The sequence below is a fragment of the Syngnathus acus genome, chromosome 2 (assembly GCF_901709675.1).
Source record: "Syngnathus acus chromosome 2, fSynAcu1.2, whole genome shotgun sequence".
Lineage (NCBI taxonomy): Eukaryota > Metazoa > Chordata > Actinopteri > Syngnathiformes > Syngnathidae > Syngnathus > Syngnathus acus.
The window spans coordinates 7,385,104-7,401,643 of record NC_051088.1 but is presented as its reverse complement, the minus strand read 5'-3'; the positions used below and the strand labels follow the sequence as shown (position 1 = coordinate 7,401,643).

General features: G+C 43.1%; 1 protein-coding gene across 1 annotated transcript in view; it reads right to left on the bottom strand.

The window, feature by feature from the left end:
- Positions 1-167: 167 nt before the first annotated feature.
- Positions 168-16,540, bottom strand: part of bsna (bassoon presynaptic cytomatrix protein a) — a 68,087-nt gene continuing 51,714 nt past the window's right edge. The window contains exons 8-16 of the mRNA XM_037245964.1: positions 14,906-15,839; positions 10,973-13,445; positions 9,676-10,176; positions 8,588-8,913; positions 7,682-7,775; positions 7,366-7,497; positions 7,190-7,245; positions 6,712-6,840; positions 168-5,292 (exon numbers count right to left, since the gene is read on the bottom strand). Of these exons, the coding sequence (XP_037101859.1) occupies positions 7,205-7,245; positions 7,366-7,497; positions 7,682-7,775; positions 8,588-8,913; positions 9,676-10,176; positions 10,973-13,445; positions 14,906-15,839 (4,501 nt within the window). The 3' untranslated portion in view covers positions 168-5,292; positions 6,712-6,840; positions 7,190-7,204. The remainder of the gene's footprint in view (positions 5,293-6,711; positions 6,841-7,189; positions 7,246-7,365; positions 7,498-7,681; positions 7,776-8,587; positions 8,914-9,675; positions 10,177-10,972; positions 13,446-14,905; positions 15,840-16,540) is intronic.

Below are 16,540 nucleotides of genomic sequence, written 5' to 3'. Positions count from 1 at the left end.
GGCTGACAGATGGGGAATATGAAAATTCCAGTGGCGTGGATTAAGTTCAAATCCTGCCCAGTCTGATGTAGAGTTGTGATCATGAGAGGTTCATACGAAGGATCCCACTAAGCACTATTGTGTATTTGGTAAGTATCCCGCATACCAAATAAAATGTCCACATCAGGTTCGTATGTATTTGTATTTTATTTTTCCTGATTGAAATGTATTTTTAGGTCATAATTAATCATTCATCACATTACATGGCATGATGCACCAGGTCTACTACACCCATTTACAGGAGGAACACACAGAAACGTACACAAGGTTTTACAATGGGGAGAACAGGAAGTTTAGCTCATTGCACTTACAACAATGGACGTTGTTTTTATTATTAGGCTCTTTTTTTTCATCTCCAGCTTCATCAATTTTATCTATATAATTATGTTTTTTTTTTTACATGTATTGTCCATTTCCCCTCCAAATACCATGTGCCCACCCCATGGAAGCCGGAAAAGTAACCCACCTTTTGTTTTGAATGGTATCGCATTTTACAAACACAACATTTATAGAAACTCTACAGAGATCAATGTCATCTTTCTCCATATCTGATTCCATTTTTTTCAATCAATATAATCAAACAGTCGGCACGAGCCAGCCACACCCACACACAATGCAAATGTTTGTCCTATACTCATTTGTCTGATCTTCAGCTCTCTTTGTTGAAGTTGTTTTTATACACAATTAAAGCGCACGTTTGGCTATAAGGAGGCTCAGGCTTGCATACGCTCCAACTTGTGTTGCCTTGTGGTGGTTTGCAAAAGCCCCCCACTCGTGCCTGCTTGTTTTATCATTGCTGACATTTACATGTTGAAAAGAACATGTCCATGAAGTGCCATGATTGTGTCAAGTGGACTGGCTCTCATCCCTTATTTACACCGGGAACAAACCCCAAAATATGGCAGCTCGTGAGGTGGAATGTCGACGAGGCTCAAAAAGTCAAGGGAAGGGGTTGAGTGGACTCTCTTTTCGGATTGCTGGGATAGGTGTCAATTCATGCATGCCGTTTCACTAATGATTCATTATATGGACAAACAAACAAAAAGACTCTCCCATACAATTTTATAATCTTGTCTCATTTCGTCTCTGTTCCACTCCTGCTCACCTTAAACATCTCTTCATAAATATCTATTTATAATACGCATTTATAATATTTCAAGGTCTTTTTCATGGAATGCTGCCCTATGTAGCACTGCTGTAAAAACATTTTGACCATTCGTACATACAAGGAAAAAAAAATCTCTGAGCGACATTTACACGTGCACTTTTTCTCGACTGTAAACTTATCCGTAAAAATTGTTGAACGCGGAACTATTACCTTGGTCTTTTTCATGTCTGTAAAATCAAGAAAACAAAATTTATTTAAAAAAATAAATAATGTAAACATCATTTCAAAATGCAATCTAAGTAAAACTGGTCACTTATTGCTGAGGCTATCAAGAAACAGTATTACAAAGAAAAAAGTGTTAGTGACAGTTCACGACTTTGAACACTCCAAAATATCATCTGATCCATTTTTTTATTTTGCACATAAAGCAGGGTTGATGTGGTCATGGAGATTTATTTGAATCCTTTTCACATCCAAAGTAAATTTAATGTCAAAATGTGAATCATTTGCAATATGTGTGTTTAGTTGTCTACATTTGTGCTTCAAACATGCCATGGGTTGGTGATTTTCACTCTCAAGTCTAGTCTATTACATTGCTGGAACTAGACAAGACACCAACAGAGTGCAGACAGCACAACTGCTTCAATGGCTTTCTTCGATGACTTGTATTACACTGTAGACTAAAAGCCCTTGCTGCGATGCATATTTAAGTCACCTCGAGTGGCTGATTGAGACAAGCAAATGCGAACTAACGGTGGCCAGGCTACGAAATATCCATTTATTAGAAACCTCATAAAGATTCTATCTGTGTTTGAGAAAATAGTGTGTGATGACCTTTGATAGTTTCGCCAGCTGTGTATGAAATATTACTTTCCGCTCTTCCACATTTTTTTTTAACGTTAGGGTTCAACGTCCTCCTTTCTGAAATTCCCCAACCGTGCAGCATCCCCTACGATTATTAGAAAATAATTTCTTAAATACTCTCATTCATATTTCATAAAATATAGTCTTCTTAAAGATGACTGATTTGTACGCCAAACAAAAATAGCAATTTTCTTGAGCCCCATCTCCACCCCCTTCTGACAAATACACATTCTTATCATAATACAGTTGACCCTCACATTATATCATGGGTCAAATAGACTCATCTTCAAGTTCAAATGTTTTGGTATGAAACTTCTGCTCACGTGACAACAACATACTGTATACTTTATATAACTGCCGGCTGATTTGATAAAACTGAATAATGAACAATGTTATTGGGATTGGGGAGAATTATTACAACTTGCCCAAGGAACGTTATTGCAACATAAGAGAACAAATAAATATAATATAATAAGTATAATCTCTTCTGTGCCTTTGATCTGACTCTTTGTAAACCGTCATGGTATCGTCAATGTCATCAGAAACAAACACAAAGAAAACATGAGGTCGCTTTCACCACCGAGCAGCCATGGAGCACATTTTGGAATCTACGGTAATCTGTATAGAATCTCTCAATATATATGGATTTCTTGATAAATCTCTGGGGAACACCTCTCAGTGTTTATTCGGCCAAGGACTGCATATGCTGCTTGAAGCATCGTATCCAGTAATGACTGACATTTGGGATCAACTGTGTGCCGCTATCAACTTTGTTTGTTTTTTCTCACTTGTTCTATTTAAACTCTCCTGTTACCGTAAAAATCACCAACAGTTTGGATCCTCGGGGTCAATTTGACCACAGCAAGACTTTTACCAAAGTTAACTTCTGAAATAGCCCTAAATACAGGCGTACATATTCTAATACATGTCAATATCGTGGAAAAAAAATTCATAAGCGAAACTCATACTTTATGTAGATCCACTCTTTGCACTATTTGTTTTGTCAGAATTTTAATGATTATAGCTTTATAACTAATCCAAACCGAAAATGAACTTCTCAAATTATACAGTTGCAAGAACATTACCTAAGCTATAGGGATTCATTGGAAACCAGCCTTCTGAAAATGATTTTCTTTTATGAATGTGTACGAGTTCCACACTTTGAATCAAACTAAAAATGTATTACGATGCCCCTGTATTTTCCATTTTCCAGTTGAACGCATCGCGTAAGCTTTGCTGCTATTATTCACTAATGGCAAAACCTTAGCGTTTGGCTATGACTGTGTTTTTTTTATGCCAACTTGTCTGGCTCATATTGTTACTAAATGGGATTCATTGCATAGAACGAGTGGAGATGAGAGGTGGCCTTTCCTTTTAGCCCCGTACCGTACCTGTGGCGATTGATTGAACAGGTTTTCTTTTTATGTTCATCGTTGGCGGATACATACAAACACAAGTGCCGCACTCATATGCACATACATACGAATTTTAGGAACAAAACAATATAGAGGTGACTTTGAGGTTTTTCTTTTCCTTTTTTTTTTGTTAACGCCGGGCAGCATGCGAAGGTCCCCGGCGAGCGTTCACATGGACAATATACAACACAAGTGTCGGTTTCTGCTCGTCACGTTCGGCCTCGACAGTACCTTTGTTGTTGCTGTCGTGCGGCGTATAGGCAAAATACAGATCCATCCCACAATGCACTGCAGGAGCGTCATCAGCAGGAGGGAGAGCACTGACCTGAGTAGTTTCCATGACAACTGAGATAGGTTGTAGGTCAGGGTGAGATAGAAAATGGGGAAAAAAGTGATTTTTGGTTCCTTTTTCTCCCTCTCTTGACACCATTTGGAAATGTGCTTTCATGTGCACTGCGCACATTCGACTTGACATGCTGATGCATACTGACGATATGCGAGGTCTTGGCTCGGAAGGAGGTGGGAGTGTGGGTGGCCTTGTCCCAACGTGATCCCGAAACCGAGGTTAGGGTGCCAAGTCCGGGGTCTGCTTCTTCACTGCCTCTCTGCTGGCCTGCAGTGCTCTCGGCCGCATCGGTGACTCGTGCCTCAAAATGTCCCACTGCGGTTGGTTGCAGGTCGTTGTAGTGTATTAGTCAGCCGCAACTGTGGTACAACATTGAGAGGTTGGGATTAAGGGATGGGAGGTGGGTGTTCCGTTTCCTTATATGTTGATTGGTGAGCGTCACATGACTGCTAATTTGGACTGACGCAGGCAACTATTTTTTACTTGGTCAAATGACACACTGTTGTGCTCTTGACTCGGCTCCCTAAATTCTATTGCTTTGATATAGTTCATGAGTTCATGAGTGTTAACACAACAGAAACGAAAGGGAGCTTGGCAACATGAATAGAAAAAAAGTGATGATAAAAAAAAATGATAATCTCATTGTCAGCGTACAGAAATACGCGGATAAATTGTGTTCATGGATGCCATAAAAAAATAGTCCACTTTCACGTTAAAACAAAATATAAATAAACAATTAAGGCTGTGCTGGCAACTGAACAAAAATCAAAAATGGGGACTCTATGACAGCAGACAGAAAATGTCTTGATGGCTTTGTAATGGCTAAAACGGTTTGCTTCTGAATACAAACTCCCATTTCCATTTTGTTCCTGCTTGTGTAGTCGAGCTCCGAACGCATTTGCCAGTGTCTTTATGGCCTCTGCTTAATGATGACGAACAGTGTGAAGGTCTTAGATATAAAGTTCCATGCATTCCAAATTCTCTCTCCTTCTCCACTATGCTTCTTTAAAGACAAATTGAGGAGCGTTGGCGTGGGAATTAGAAAACAGAACTGGACGAAGTGCAGAAGAGGAATCACAATCTGGAATGTAGATAGAAAGAGAACGCCCGCATAACGTCGCCGTTGACGTTTGTCAACGATGCATTTGCATGAACTGGACGGGTGACGAAACAAAGAGGTGGTCGGTACCAGAAAAACCTGCATTGCAAATATTCTACGTCCCTTTCGCTTCCAAATCCTTCGGAAGGGAGGAAGAGGAAGATGAGCGAAGCAGCTTTGTTGGATGAGACAAAGCATGCTAAAGTCCTCCAGTGGTACGGATCGGAGTCCTCTGCATACGTTGCATCATTCATGTTCTCCCAGTCATGCGTGTCTTGGAGCCACATGGTTGACTGGTTGTATGTGATCTTTCTGCTTTACTTGTTCTTCAGGATTGTTCTTGATCCACCATTTGTTTTGTCTCAAAGCCAGTTGAGGTTAAAGTGAATTTTTGGATTGATGATTGGCGCCCTGGAATAATCTGTGGAAAAACAGACGTCATTTAGGTAAAACGTCAAATGTTCTATGTTCCATCCTGCAGATGTAAAATGACGACACGGTTCCAAATATTTGACAGAAGTCAAAGGATGATCCCAACACTGTTCTTGAACATGCGCTCATCGCCAGTCTGGCTATACGCCTGCAGTGTAAGCTACACTTTTTCGTTTCAAGAAGTAATGAAAGTTATGTTTTCTACAAGATAATAGATTAGGACAGTTTGAGGCCACATATGCCAGGAATAGCTATCATCTTTTTAAAAATCTAAAAATAAGCCTTGAATCTGTTTTTAACTCGAAATGCACAGACTGGTGTCCAAAAGCGTCACACTTCAAACAAGCAAGGCTCAAAGTGAACCACTTCATTTGAAGGGGAAATGTTATTGATAATTGACGTATTTGTATTGAAACATCCGGCGTACCTGCTCATGCATGAAATGACAAACTGACCAAACCAAATAGTTAGCTTTCGATTTTGGAAAATACGCCAACTGTTCAGAATTGTGATGTCACACTTTGCCTGATCTACAACATAACCATGCCACCACTCTTTTTTTTCCTGGCCATTATTTGGCATTCTGGTGGGCAAATATCTGTCATTTTGAGGCAGCAGCCAGAGTTGAATAGACCAGTGGCGACATCGCGCAAACACTTTTTGGAATCACAGAGGTGCCAGAGGTCTTCAATGACACTGCAAAAAGGCATTCGATTGCTTTTGACATGAAGAAAATGTTAAAATGGTAGTAAAAAATGCAATGTTGCCAATACCGAGTATCTGCTCACTTTGCCACACACCCTAGCTCCACCCTCAGAAATCATACTAGTAGTTTCTCGAGACAGAACCACCTCCTCTGTCACGACTCGTCCCCGGCTGTTTTATTATGTGTAGGTTGTCATTATTTCTGTCTGTTTACTCGCCCCTCCCTTCCTGTGTCTACTCACAATCTATGTACTAATCACAGTCACCTGCCTCTCGTTACCTGTCGCGTATTTAAGTCCTGTCTGCGTGTCACGCCCTTTTCGGATTTTTTTCTTGTCTCACATCTCTGTCAGTTCTGTTTTTGTTTGCCAGCCCTGTCGGTCAGTTCCGTTGATATTAGGCCGTTAAGTTATGTTAGTTTGCCGGTTCTGTTGGCTTATTCCCCTTATCCTCCCTTCCAACTACCTTTTCCCTTCAGTAAACCCTGGTCCAAGCTGCATTTGGTCGCCCTGCTCCATTCCGATCTGTGACATTCTCAAAACTGTGTGATTTCAAAGCGAGTGTGCCAAATGTGAAGTGTCTTAATCCTTTGTGTATTTTGGCATAGGAATGTCTGATCTTGAATTAAGACACCTGGGAATGGCTTTAAACCTTGTGCCCTCATCAAATTTACTATCCCTAGAAGTCCGGATCCAGTACTCACTTGCATGCTTGAGTCTCAACATTGTCCGCTCCTTCCCTTTTTCTCTCTCTCTTTCAGGGAATGAAAAACAAGAGGAACGTTGCAGGTTTGTCTGGTACGGGTCGCATGGCTTTGAGTTTTTACATAGTCCTGCAAAGGCACAAATCCGTTATGTCAGTTGTTACATTTTCCTATTTCGATGTTTTGATGCACCTTAACCTTGTAACCCAGGGGGGACTAAACCTTTGGAAAACGAGAACTTATTTGGTACTGAATAAACATCAAGGGCTATCAATTACAGTTTGATGCACACTTCTGAAATCAAATTTCCTGGAATTTTGGTAAAATTGGTAATTCTATGTGAAAACCTTTAGTACTACATGTGAATCTATTTATTTACAGAATGAAAAGAGCAACTCTGCAAACAGGATGACAGTAGCTTGCTTTCCCAAAGTTAAACAGCGCATGTGCAAGAAATCAAACAAACAAAAATACACACCTTGAACTTAGCACTTTAGAAGAAAGAGGTGAACTTCTTGCCAAAGCCGGATATAGCTGGGAATAATAAAACACAATACAGGATGATCTTACTGATGAACGATTTAAAGAGTACTTTGTGATGACATCAAACCAACTGACTATGCATGTACTATACAATGAATGGTTTCAGGATACCTTCTCCTAGTTTTCCAGCCTGCTCAGCAGCTCCTCCTGGCAGGATCTTGGACAACATGCTGTCTCCTTCCATGCCTGGCTGACCTGCTGCCGCACTGCCTATACCGCCGGGCCTTGGAGCTGCCTTGGAGCCTACCGGAAGATGATTGGAAAGATGACAAAGAAAGGAACCAATGGATGATGAAAAACTGGAATGGAACATGAACGACTTGTTCATCTGAGGCAAATCAGCTTCTCAGAATGAACATTCCATTGTATAGAGAATAACAATGTGAATGTGCGTGTGTGCATGTGTTCGTGCGTGTGCATATGTCACCTATGCCTGTGAGAGGCGGTTGAGCTCCTTTCGTGGCCATGACAGGTGCTGCTTTTGCTCCTATGGCTGTTGTTGGAGGTGTCTCAATCTTGGCCTGCAGAGAGAACGAGAGAGAGCTCATCGCTTAGCAACACTGCTGAAAACAGCAGGGGGCAAATCCTCCATATGGACCCAAGTATTGTCTGAATAACACAGCCACGGGAAGTAAAAATGAAAGTTAACAGTTCTTTTAAGATCTGAATGGTGTTGCTTGATGAGATTACAGATCAGGATTCAAGTTCAGCCACACCAAACTCAACCAAGCACGACCTCATTTTGTGCACTATACCAGGAACAACTATGGCTGGAAGCATATAATGGTCCAAAATGACATCATACAAGCAAACTCAAGGGTTAAATAAGTGATTTCTGACTCCTGACGAACTGATTTAAAGTGTGTCAAGACTTTTGACTACATAGTGCAGCCACTATATGCACCATGCTTGCAGGGGGCAAATCGGTTCAATTGTATTGACTTCTTGAAACACCGGCCATTAGAGTAGAGATTAGGGAAGAAGAGGAGGGAGGCAAAGAAGATACAAAAAACAATGGTGGTAGACTGAGTCACAAAAGCAGTTTGAGAATAATTGTCAATTTTTGTACATGTGAACCACTTTGAGACCTGCTTGTGATTTAGGCCTATATCAATAAACTTGACTTAACCTTATCTTGTCAACTGACTTTGCATGTCAGCCAATTAGCTCTTAACCCATCTTCTACCAGCAGACAAAAGGAAAATATATTGTCAAATTGTTGGAAGCAACATATAATGCATGTAAAATGGAGTTTAAAAGAGTATTGTTGACTCAAGTGTAAATAATTCTATAATTTTTGTCTTCATCACTAATCTTTATTTCCTATACTCACCATGGGGGCAGTTGTTGTTCCCGTGGGTCCTGTCTGCCTGGCCTGCCCCATAGGTCCTCCAGCTGCTCCCATTTGCCCGGGTTTGGCCTGGCCCTGCCCCACCCCCATGCTTTGTCCTTGGGCTGGGGGCTGTTGCTGAGCACTAGTGGTAGTTGGGGGTCCTTGCTGCCCCGGCCTTGCCGTTGACGTCTGGGCTTGTTGTTGGAGCTGCGTCCTCTGTCCTGGGACACCGTCGTTCTGGGAAACCTGGCCAACCTGTCGCCCGGATCCTGAAGGGCCACCTGCAGGGCCCTGTCCCCTTGAAGAAGAGCCAGATCTGGAAGTACCTGGATGATTTATATGGGGAGAAAAAGATTGACCTGGTAAGGCACATGTTTAATTTTAATGTACAGTATATATGTTTCATTGAAGCCAATTCAAAGTGAGGTTTGAATTTACATGGTAAACAACTGCTATGAACACTGGAAGCAGCCGTGGAAAATGGAATTATATGAAAAATGAGAAGAAGCAACAATCTGAGATTTAATGAGTACATGACTAAGAACAGTGATGCCCTCGGGGAGAAAAATTCCTCCAAGAGGTTACGGTTGATAGATCTAATTAAAGACTGTTGATCCCCGTGGGGACACTAGTGTAAAAGACAACCAAACTGCATCCGAACAAGTGATATTAAAGATTTTTGTCTGTTATTAGAATTAAAATAATATAATTTAATTCAAGAATCCCAGTTATATCAAGTTCTAGTTCTGTAACTAACTTTCATTTAATTCAACTCAATGATGTTACTCGTTTGTAAAATAGGTATCAACATTATCCAAAATATCCAAATCCAGATTTATGGGAAATTTATAGTCTTCCATTAACCGAACGGATGGGAATACCTAGAGAAAATTCACACGAGCATGGGGGATAAAATGCAAATTCCACACTAAAAAAATCCAAGCCATGATTGGAACCCAAAACTTTTTTGACACAAGACATGCTGGTCAGCATTTCTCCCTCCAAACTATGTTAGAGAATGTTGTTTGGAATTCTATTTTATATTTTTCAAAGAGGGTAAGTAATACACACACAATTCCTCCACATACCTGGCTGGCCTTGCATGTCGACTTGTTGTTGAGACTTGCTGCGTGATGAGCGATGCGGATCCCCTTGCCTCGAAGATCTCTGGCTATGATGGTGGCCAGACGGATCCCGAGAGTAGTCCGATGAGTGGTAAGCTCCAGACCTTGATTCACCGCGTCTTCCCGATGAAGAAGACCGCCCTGAAGGTTCGTGCCGTAATGGAGGGTCTTTAGTGTGGGCCTTAGATGACCTAGAGGACCTTGGTTCATCTGAATGACGTGATGAGGATGAGTGCCGACTTGAGCTGCCATGATGCCGGTGGTCTCGGGTGGACGAAGAGTGTCGTCCTCCATGGCCGTACTCATCCTGAGGCCACAGGTCCTCCTCAGGAGGCTCATCGTAATCATGATAGGTGTGTTTCACACCATGGCGACTCCTTCCGGTTGAGTGGCTGCTGCCGTAGTGCCGAGAGCTGGAACGTGGCTTCTCAAACCAGTCTGTCTCTTCCTGGCCCAGATGGTAGGCTTTGGAAACCGAAAGCAGATCACAGTCAATCTCCATGTCGTTCGGAGACAGCGGCATGCAGGCTGAGAAAAAGAAGAAAGACCACCCACATGCCAAAGAAAAGTATAAGAAGACACAGGAAATCAAAATAATACAATTATATCCATGCAAAATACAATTTACTTCACTTTCACGGTACAAGACTGTAACTACAGTAGACCAAATAAACACTGCAAAAACGTCCATGGTGAAAACTATATAGGCGCTATTTTTTCTTTACTAAGGATAAGCCAATCATGTTGGGTAGAAACCTGAGTATACAATAATAAATAATATTTACATTTGGCTGAGGTTGTCCTTCCAAAATGAGAGACTATTTTGCAGTGCCGCCAGAATTTAGAAATGAACACATGTGAAAAGTATCAATGCAAAAGACAAACACTAGATTACGATAAAACCCTGTAAAACAATTTGCATTGGTGACGTGCAAAGAAGACCTTCCAAGGGAATCAGAGTGGTGCGAACGAAGAAAACGACCACGCCGGAGAACCATGCGTGAACTGGACAAACAGAAGACCAGACGAACAGGCGGAGGGACGGACAGGCAGGCAGACAGACAGACAGCAGTCCACTGAAATGAGAGCTCCAAGTGACTCTCAGGAAGAAGAAAACATTTGCATGCAACAGCTAGCTCTGCCTCATTTTCTTCTCTTTCTCTTTTCTAAGCCTATCCATTGGGTGGGTGGGGGACATTTAGATAAATGGTGGGAGCAGTAGTAGGTAGTGAGACCGTGGGCATTCAGCTCCCACATTTACCTTCACTGTCTGACACAGCGCAATGATAATCGTCTATTATGTATGTATCATCCGACTTGTAGACATGGGTCCGGGGTAGGTCCCGTATGTGGTCTTGAACATCTGGCAGAGAGTGACTGGAACCATATTGGCCATAATAGTACTGGTATTTACTGCTGCGACTGTCATATGGGTCGGGGCCTAAGCTTGACGATCGCCCGGAACCCATGAATCTCCCCAGGGGACTGAGTGGGCTCTCCTCTTCAGAATACTGCCTGGTTGGGTGGCGCCCCCGGCTATAGCCAGATCGGTAGGAGCGGTCATCCCTCTCATAGGATCTGCTGCGGTACCCAGAGTAGTCTCTGGCTGTGATCTTGTCCATGCCGTAGCCAGTGGAGCGTGAGCGGCCAGTGGAAGTGTAGTACACCCGGTCATCCTCCTCTCCAAAGTATCGACTACCATGGGTGATGCCGCCGCCAGTGTCGTAAGTACTCCTCTTGAAGCCGTAGTCCTCGATCAGCTGACGTCCTCGGATGTTGGAGGTAGGGTAACCTCCACCAGCTGCTGAAGAATAAGAGGCCAGGTCTGCCTCTACATCTCGAGCCTCCTCAATGGGGGAGAATTTGGAGATTTTCTGCTCCATACTGCCCAGTTTCCTGTGCTTGCTGCGTTTGCTGGACATGACAGCAGGAGCCAAAAGGCTTCTGGGGGACGACGATTTCTGCACCCCAGATCGGAAGCTTCCATGTTTGTAGTCGTAGTCATAGTAATAGGAGGATCCCCCACCCATGCTAGTGCTCACGCTGCTGCTGCCCCCTAGAGGTCCGTGTCTGTAGCTGCTCTTACCCCTGCCATGGTGGTCGTACAATTCTTCCTGCATCGCCGCTTCCTCCTCGGTTGCCCTGCCGTACATGGCGCTGCTAGTTCCCCCACGCGTCGTGCTGCCAATGGTGCTGCTGTGACCGTGGGTGTCACCGGGGTAACGCCCAACGCCGCCGTGATGCATCATGTCCACTGTTGTCGTGCCCAGCCCGTTTTTTGCCGTCAGCTCACTTACATCGTCTATCATCATGTAGTTTCTTGGGATGTTTTGTTCCAAACCAGGTGCCCCGTACATGCCCTCAGCCGTGGAGGGACTATCCACAGCATGTCCATAGGCATTGGAAACGGTTGACGTGTACTGTCCATATGAGCTGGCTGTTGTTGCTGTGTAGCCATATGCATTAGCAGTGGTTGTGGTGTATTGGCCATACGAACCAACTGTTGTTGATGTATACTGTCCATAGGTGCTGGGTGGAATGGTAGAAAACCCACCGTAACCAGTGGAGACTGTTGCTGAGCCATAGGGTCCATAGTTGGCCATGGTTGTTGTTCCAGTGTATTGACCAAATGAGGCAGCTGAACTGGAATAGGTACTGTCTTGTGCCGTGGTTGTAACCACGACCGTAGGATTGCTGATTGTCTCATAATTGGTGGGCATCTTGTGCTCCAGATCAGCCAGCGACGTTTGCCTCGGCCTTCCCTGATGTACTGTCAAAATGTCTGTTTGAGGTTGCGCAGGGTAAGGGGCACTCTGGCTGGGGTAAGAGGACACAGCACTCGGATAAGGTGAGCTGTGGGTGGGGTATGGGGGCTGACCAGGTGGTGCTGGACCAAAACCAGTGTGCCCTGGTTGGGGCTGAGATTGCGGTGCACTTGGCAACCCTATGTCGGTTTGGGGGTATGGGGGTTGAGTTTGCGGGTAGGTGTGGGAAGAGTATGCAGTTTGAGATTGGTAGGATGGTCCCGAAGGATGACCATGGCTCTGGAGGGGGGCCGGCTGTGGTAAGGCCTGGGACTGAGACACTGTTGGATAAGGAGCCTGGTTGAATGTTGAGGACTGGAAGCCTAAACTTGATTGAGTTGGTGCTGCTGGTTGGCTCTGGGGATATTGCGAGTGGAAAGATGATGTGGGTGTGTACTGGGCTGCTGTATTCAGATCGTTGCTGAACTGGCTGAGAGGTGCAGTACTTGGTCTTGTCAATAGTCCATTGGTCTCATGTGATGCAGCTGCAGCTGCCAATCGTAGGTTGTTTAACTCACTATCGGACATATAGTCCCGAGCATCACCCATGCACCTCAGATAAGCAATATCCCTCCTCTCTCTCTCCTTGACCAATGTCTCTTTCCTTTGGTGAATCCCCAGCTCAAGGTATCTCAGCTTAGCATCAATCTCCTTCTCCTCCTCCTCCAGTTCAGCTTGCTGCTTTCTCAGCTTTGTTGATTCTTGCTCCACTGCCTTTAGCTCATGGGTGAGGTCTTTGAGAAGGCTGGCTTTGGCGGCTAGGCCAGACCTGGAGCTGGGCTTTAGGCTGGGCACGGATGGCAAGTAGACCTGTTGAAGGGCAGGGGTCATCAGGGGCAGATGAACTGATGTCGTCGTCTCTTCCGGAGGAGGGCTGGGCAGGGTTCTCTTGACCTTACGTAGCAGCGAGCTCTGATGAAGGGCTGCCAGCTGTAGGATGAGAGAGAGGGTGGGGTGGAAGAGCAGTACAATATGGGGGACAAAGACAAAACATGAAAAAAAAGGAGTCAAACAGAATAACAGGGTGTGATTGTTTGGATGACAGGCGAATTGTTTGGCATTTGGTAAGAGATGAAATATCGAGAACATAATAGGGCAAAATATGTTGGAAGATCAAAGGATCAAATTGGAAGCAAAAAAATGAATAATGAAGTAGTTTAGAATTGGAGGGTACCAACGAAAAGAAGGAAAATTAATAAAAGTAGGAATAGGGATCACAATGGTATGATAAAGTTTTGGAGAAAAATCAAGAAAACAAATCAATCAAAAGATAAATATCACATGGACAGGAAGAAGGCAAGCTCGAAGAAAAAGTTCAGGGAAATAAATATAAGGAGGCAAGGGAGACATAGACAAGAAGACAAGGACAACAAGAAAGAACAAGGGGGTTGCGTTAGAAGACATGACCTAATAATTGTAAAAGAAAAACCTTGAATGTTATGATGAGAATAGAGCAGTGTTAACAAGCAGCTGACATATCTCACTAGAGAATTAAATTGAGTAATAACATTATCGAAATTGTTCAAACATTTCTGGTTAGACGACTGAACAATCTCAACAAGAGATTGAATTATTGTAACTGCCAAAACATTTTTTGGGGCATTGTTCATTGACTCTATTCTTGAACTATATATTTTTTAATATTGCAAATAAATTTAGAGATCCGAAAAGCATGCTTATTTTGTTTTAAATTGAAAATTTGAGATCAAAAACTTCTACCATTGTGGTTCAGATGACCGCCCAATTCAGTAAATTCTAAACTGACTGCTTGTTTTATTAGGATTATCGAGCTAGTTGAAGCTGTTTTGTAATATGCTGTCAAAACCTGGGATGCAATGTCATGTAATTTGTCCTTTGTCAGAGATAAGATCTAGTTTCTTCGGTTTGCTTGCTCAGGGAAAAGGGTTCTAACAACTACTTTCCCATATAATTTGTCTTTTGCTCAGTAGAAATTAAAGCAATATTTTTGACTTGATGCAATTAGATATTATTTGAACAATGCTTTGGATGGTGAAGTGACATAAATTGCCAGTGCCAAATTAACTTTCAATGTAATGTGACAAGGCTTGTAATTTTCTACTTTTCTTTATTTCCCAGCAAACCACATGACAAATTAATTCAAGATCTTAGGTTGACACCTAGAAGAAATAGGGTGTTTCAAATAAATATTTTATGTTTCATTAGAAGTAGTATATTAAAACTTGCAAACTTTTTAAACTTAAAAACGTTTTAAAATATAGGGAACATGTGATATCTGGGCTCATCTGTTCAATATGAACTGTGCACACTTAAAATAATAAGAAAAAAAACATCATCCCTGTAAAACACATTATTCTTCATGCATTGTCTGTAATTCCGACAGCATTGTTGTCACCATTGAGTGACATTACCTGGTTCTGTAGTGCTTGTTGTTGATAAAGGGACAGCCTAGCCTTCGTGTGCTCATCCGCTGTAGGACTAAGAGATTTAGGGTCTGACATGGACCTTTGGGTGCTCTTGATTGGTCTGGGCATGGAGGGATGTCGCTGGGGGGACTCTGCAGTGTATGCTTTTTGCTGAGGAGTGACATGGGCCTTGTTCAGCCGCTCACTCGATAGCGAGTTCTCCAACAGGCGATGAGGTGAAACCGGCGAGACAGGTGAGTAGAGGACCTGTGTGGTTTTCGGGACCGTCTGCTGCTGCCGGATGATGCTCGAGATGGACTCATTGTGCAGGTGGTTGTGGGGTTGGTAGTTGATGTCGAGTGGGTCAGGATGTCTGCGCTCAAACTTGGCCGCATTTGCTGAGATATGCTGCTGCTGGCGCTGCTGTGACGAAATGTCAGTGGAACCCGATTGTTGGGTTCCACAACTGGTGGAGGAAGAATACGGGCTCACTGTGGTTGGTATGCTGAGCTGGGGAGCGACAACACCTTGTGACTGGGCTTCTGGGTCAGTCTGGCATGCCAGTGACTGTCCTTTATTGGTCCGTTCAGGTCCTGAGATGTAGTGCACGATCTCTACTTTATTTGGGTCTGGTAATGTCACATGGATGGCAGGGGAAACTCTTCCAAGGTGCTCAACTTCGGTTTGGCAGGACATTTCCCTGATGGTTTGGATGGCTATGCTGGAGGATACCATCTTAGACGTGCTGGTTTTGGTGTCAGTAGCAGCCGTGCTTGTGGCAGTTCCGCTGCCAGTGGCGCTGGATTCGGAATGTCGAGAGTAGCGAGAGCGTCTTCGGCGGACTGGCTGCCCAGTTTCAGCCTTGTCCTCATCGTCATCTGTCTGAACCGAGCAGTCCACGCTGCGACCACGCCGCCTGGTTCGATGACGCATCATGTACCTTGTGATGGAGGGAAGAATTCAACAATTTTCATTATATTTTAAATGAGACTTTTTGTTTTTACAATTTAAATCAGTTTCCTGGTGTCTGTGTCATGATGTCATCAAAGTACCTCAAGGATCAAGACATTTTACAACCTGTTTTTTCTGTTTCATGCAAATGAGCGACTGCTCATTTAGCTCTTCTCTACTGCTGGCCCAAATTTTGTTACCATGACAACCAGGGTAGTGCTAGGGAGTTGCGACAAGGCTGCTACTACTAGCTCATACTGTCAGAAAAAAAAAAGACCATTTATCATCAAAAGTATAATTTTTAGGACCAGTTGGAGAATTAGATTATATCCAGCCTATACTGTATGGTATATAGTACTCAGTGAAAACATTTCGCATACACATTTGTCCCGCTCAGCTTCATTGTCGTGCAGAAACTGTTTTTTTTATGCTGGAACAATTTTTTCTGTGCAACACAAGAGTTTGAAATAATTCCCGTGTGGTTGTTTATATTGTGGTATTATTGCAAATGCAGTCAGACAGAACAAGGTTTGTGAGCTACACAGAGAAAAGAGAGAATAGGACAGAAAAAGAACAACAACAGAAAAACACCATAAACTATAACAGACTACAAAAATATGACAAAGAAGTGACATTCTTATTTGTAAAGGAAAGATACACCCGTACCACAACCAACATCCAAAAGTGGGA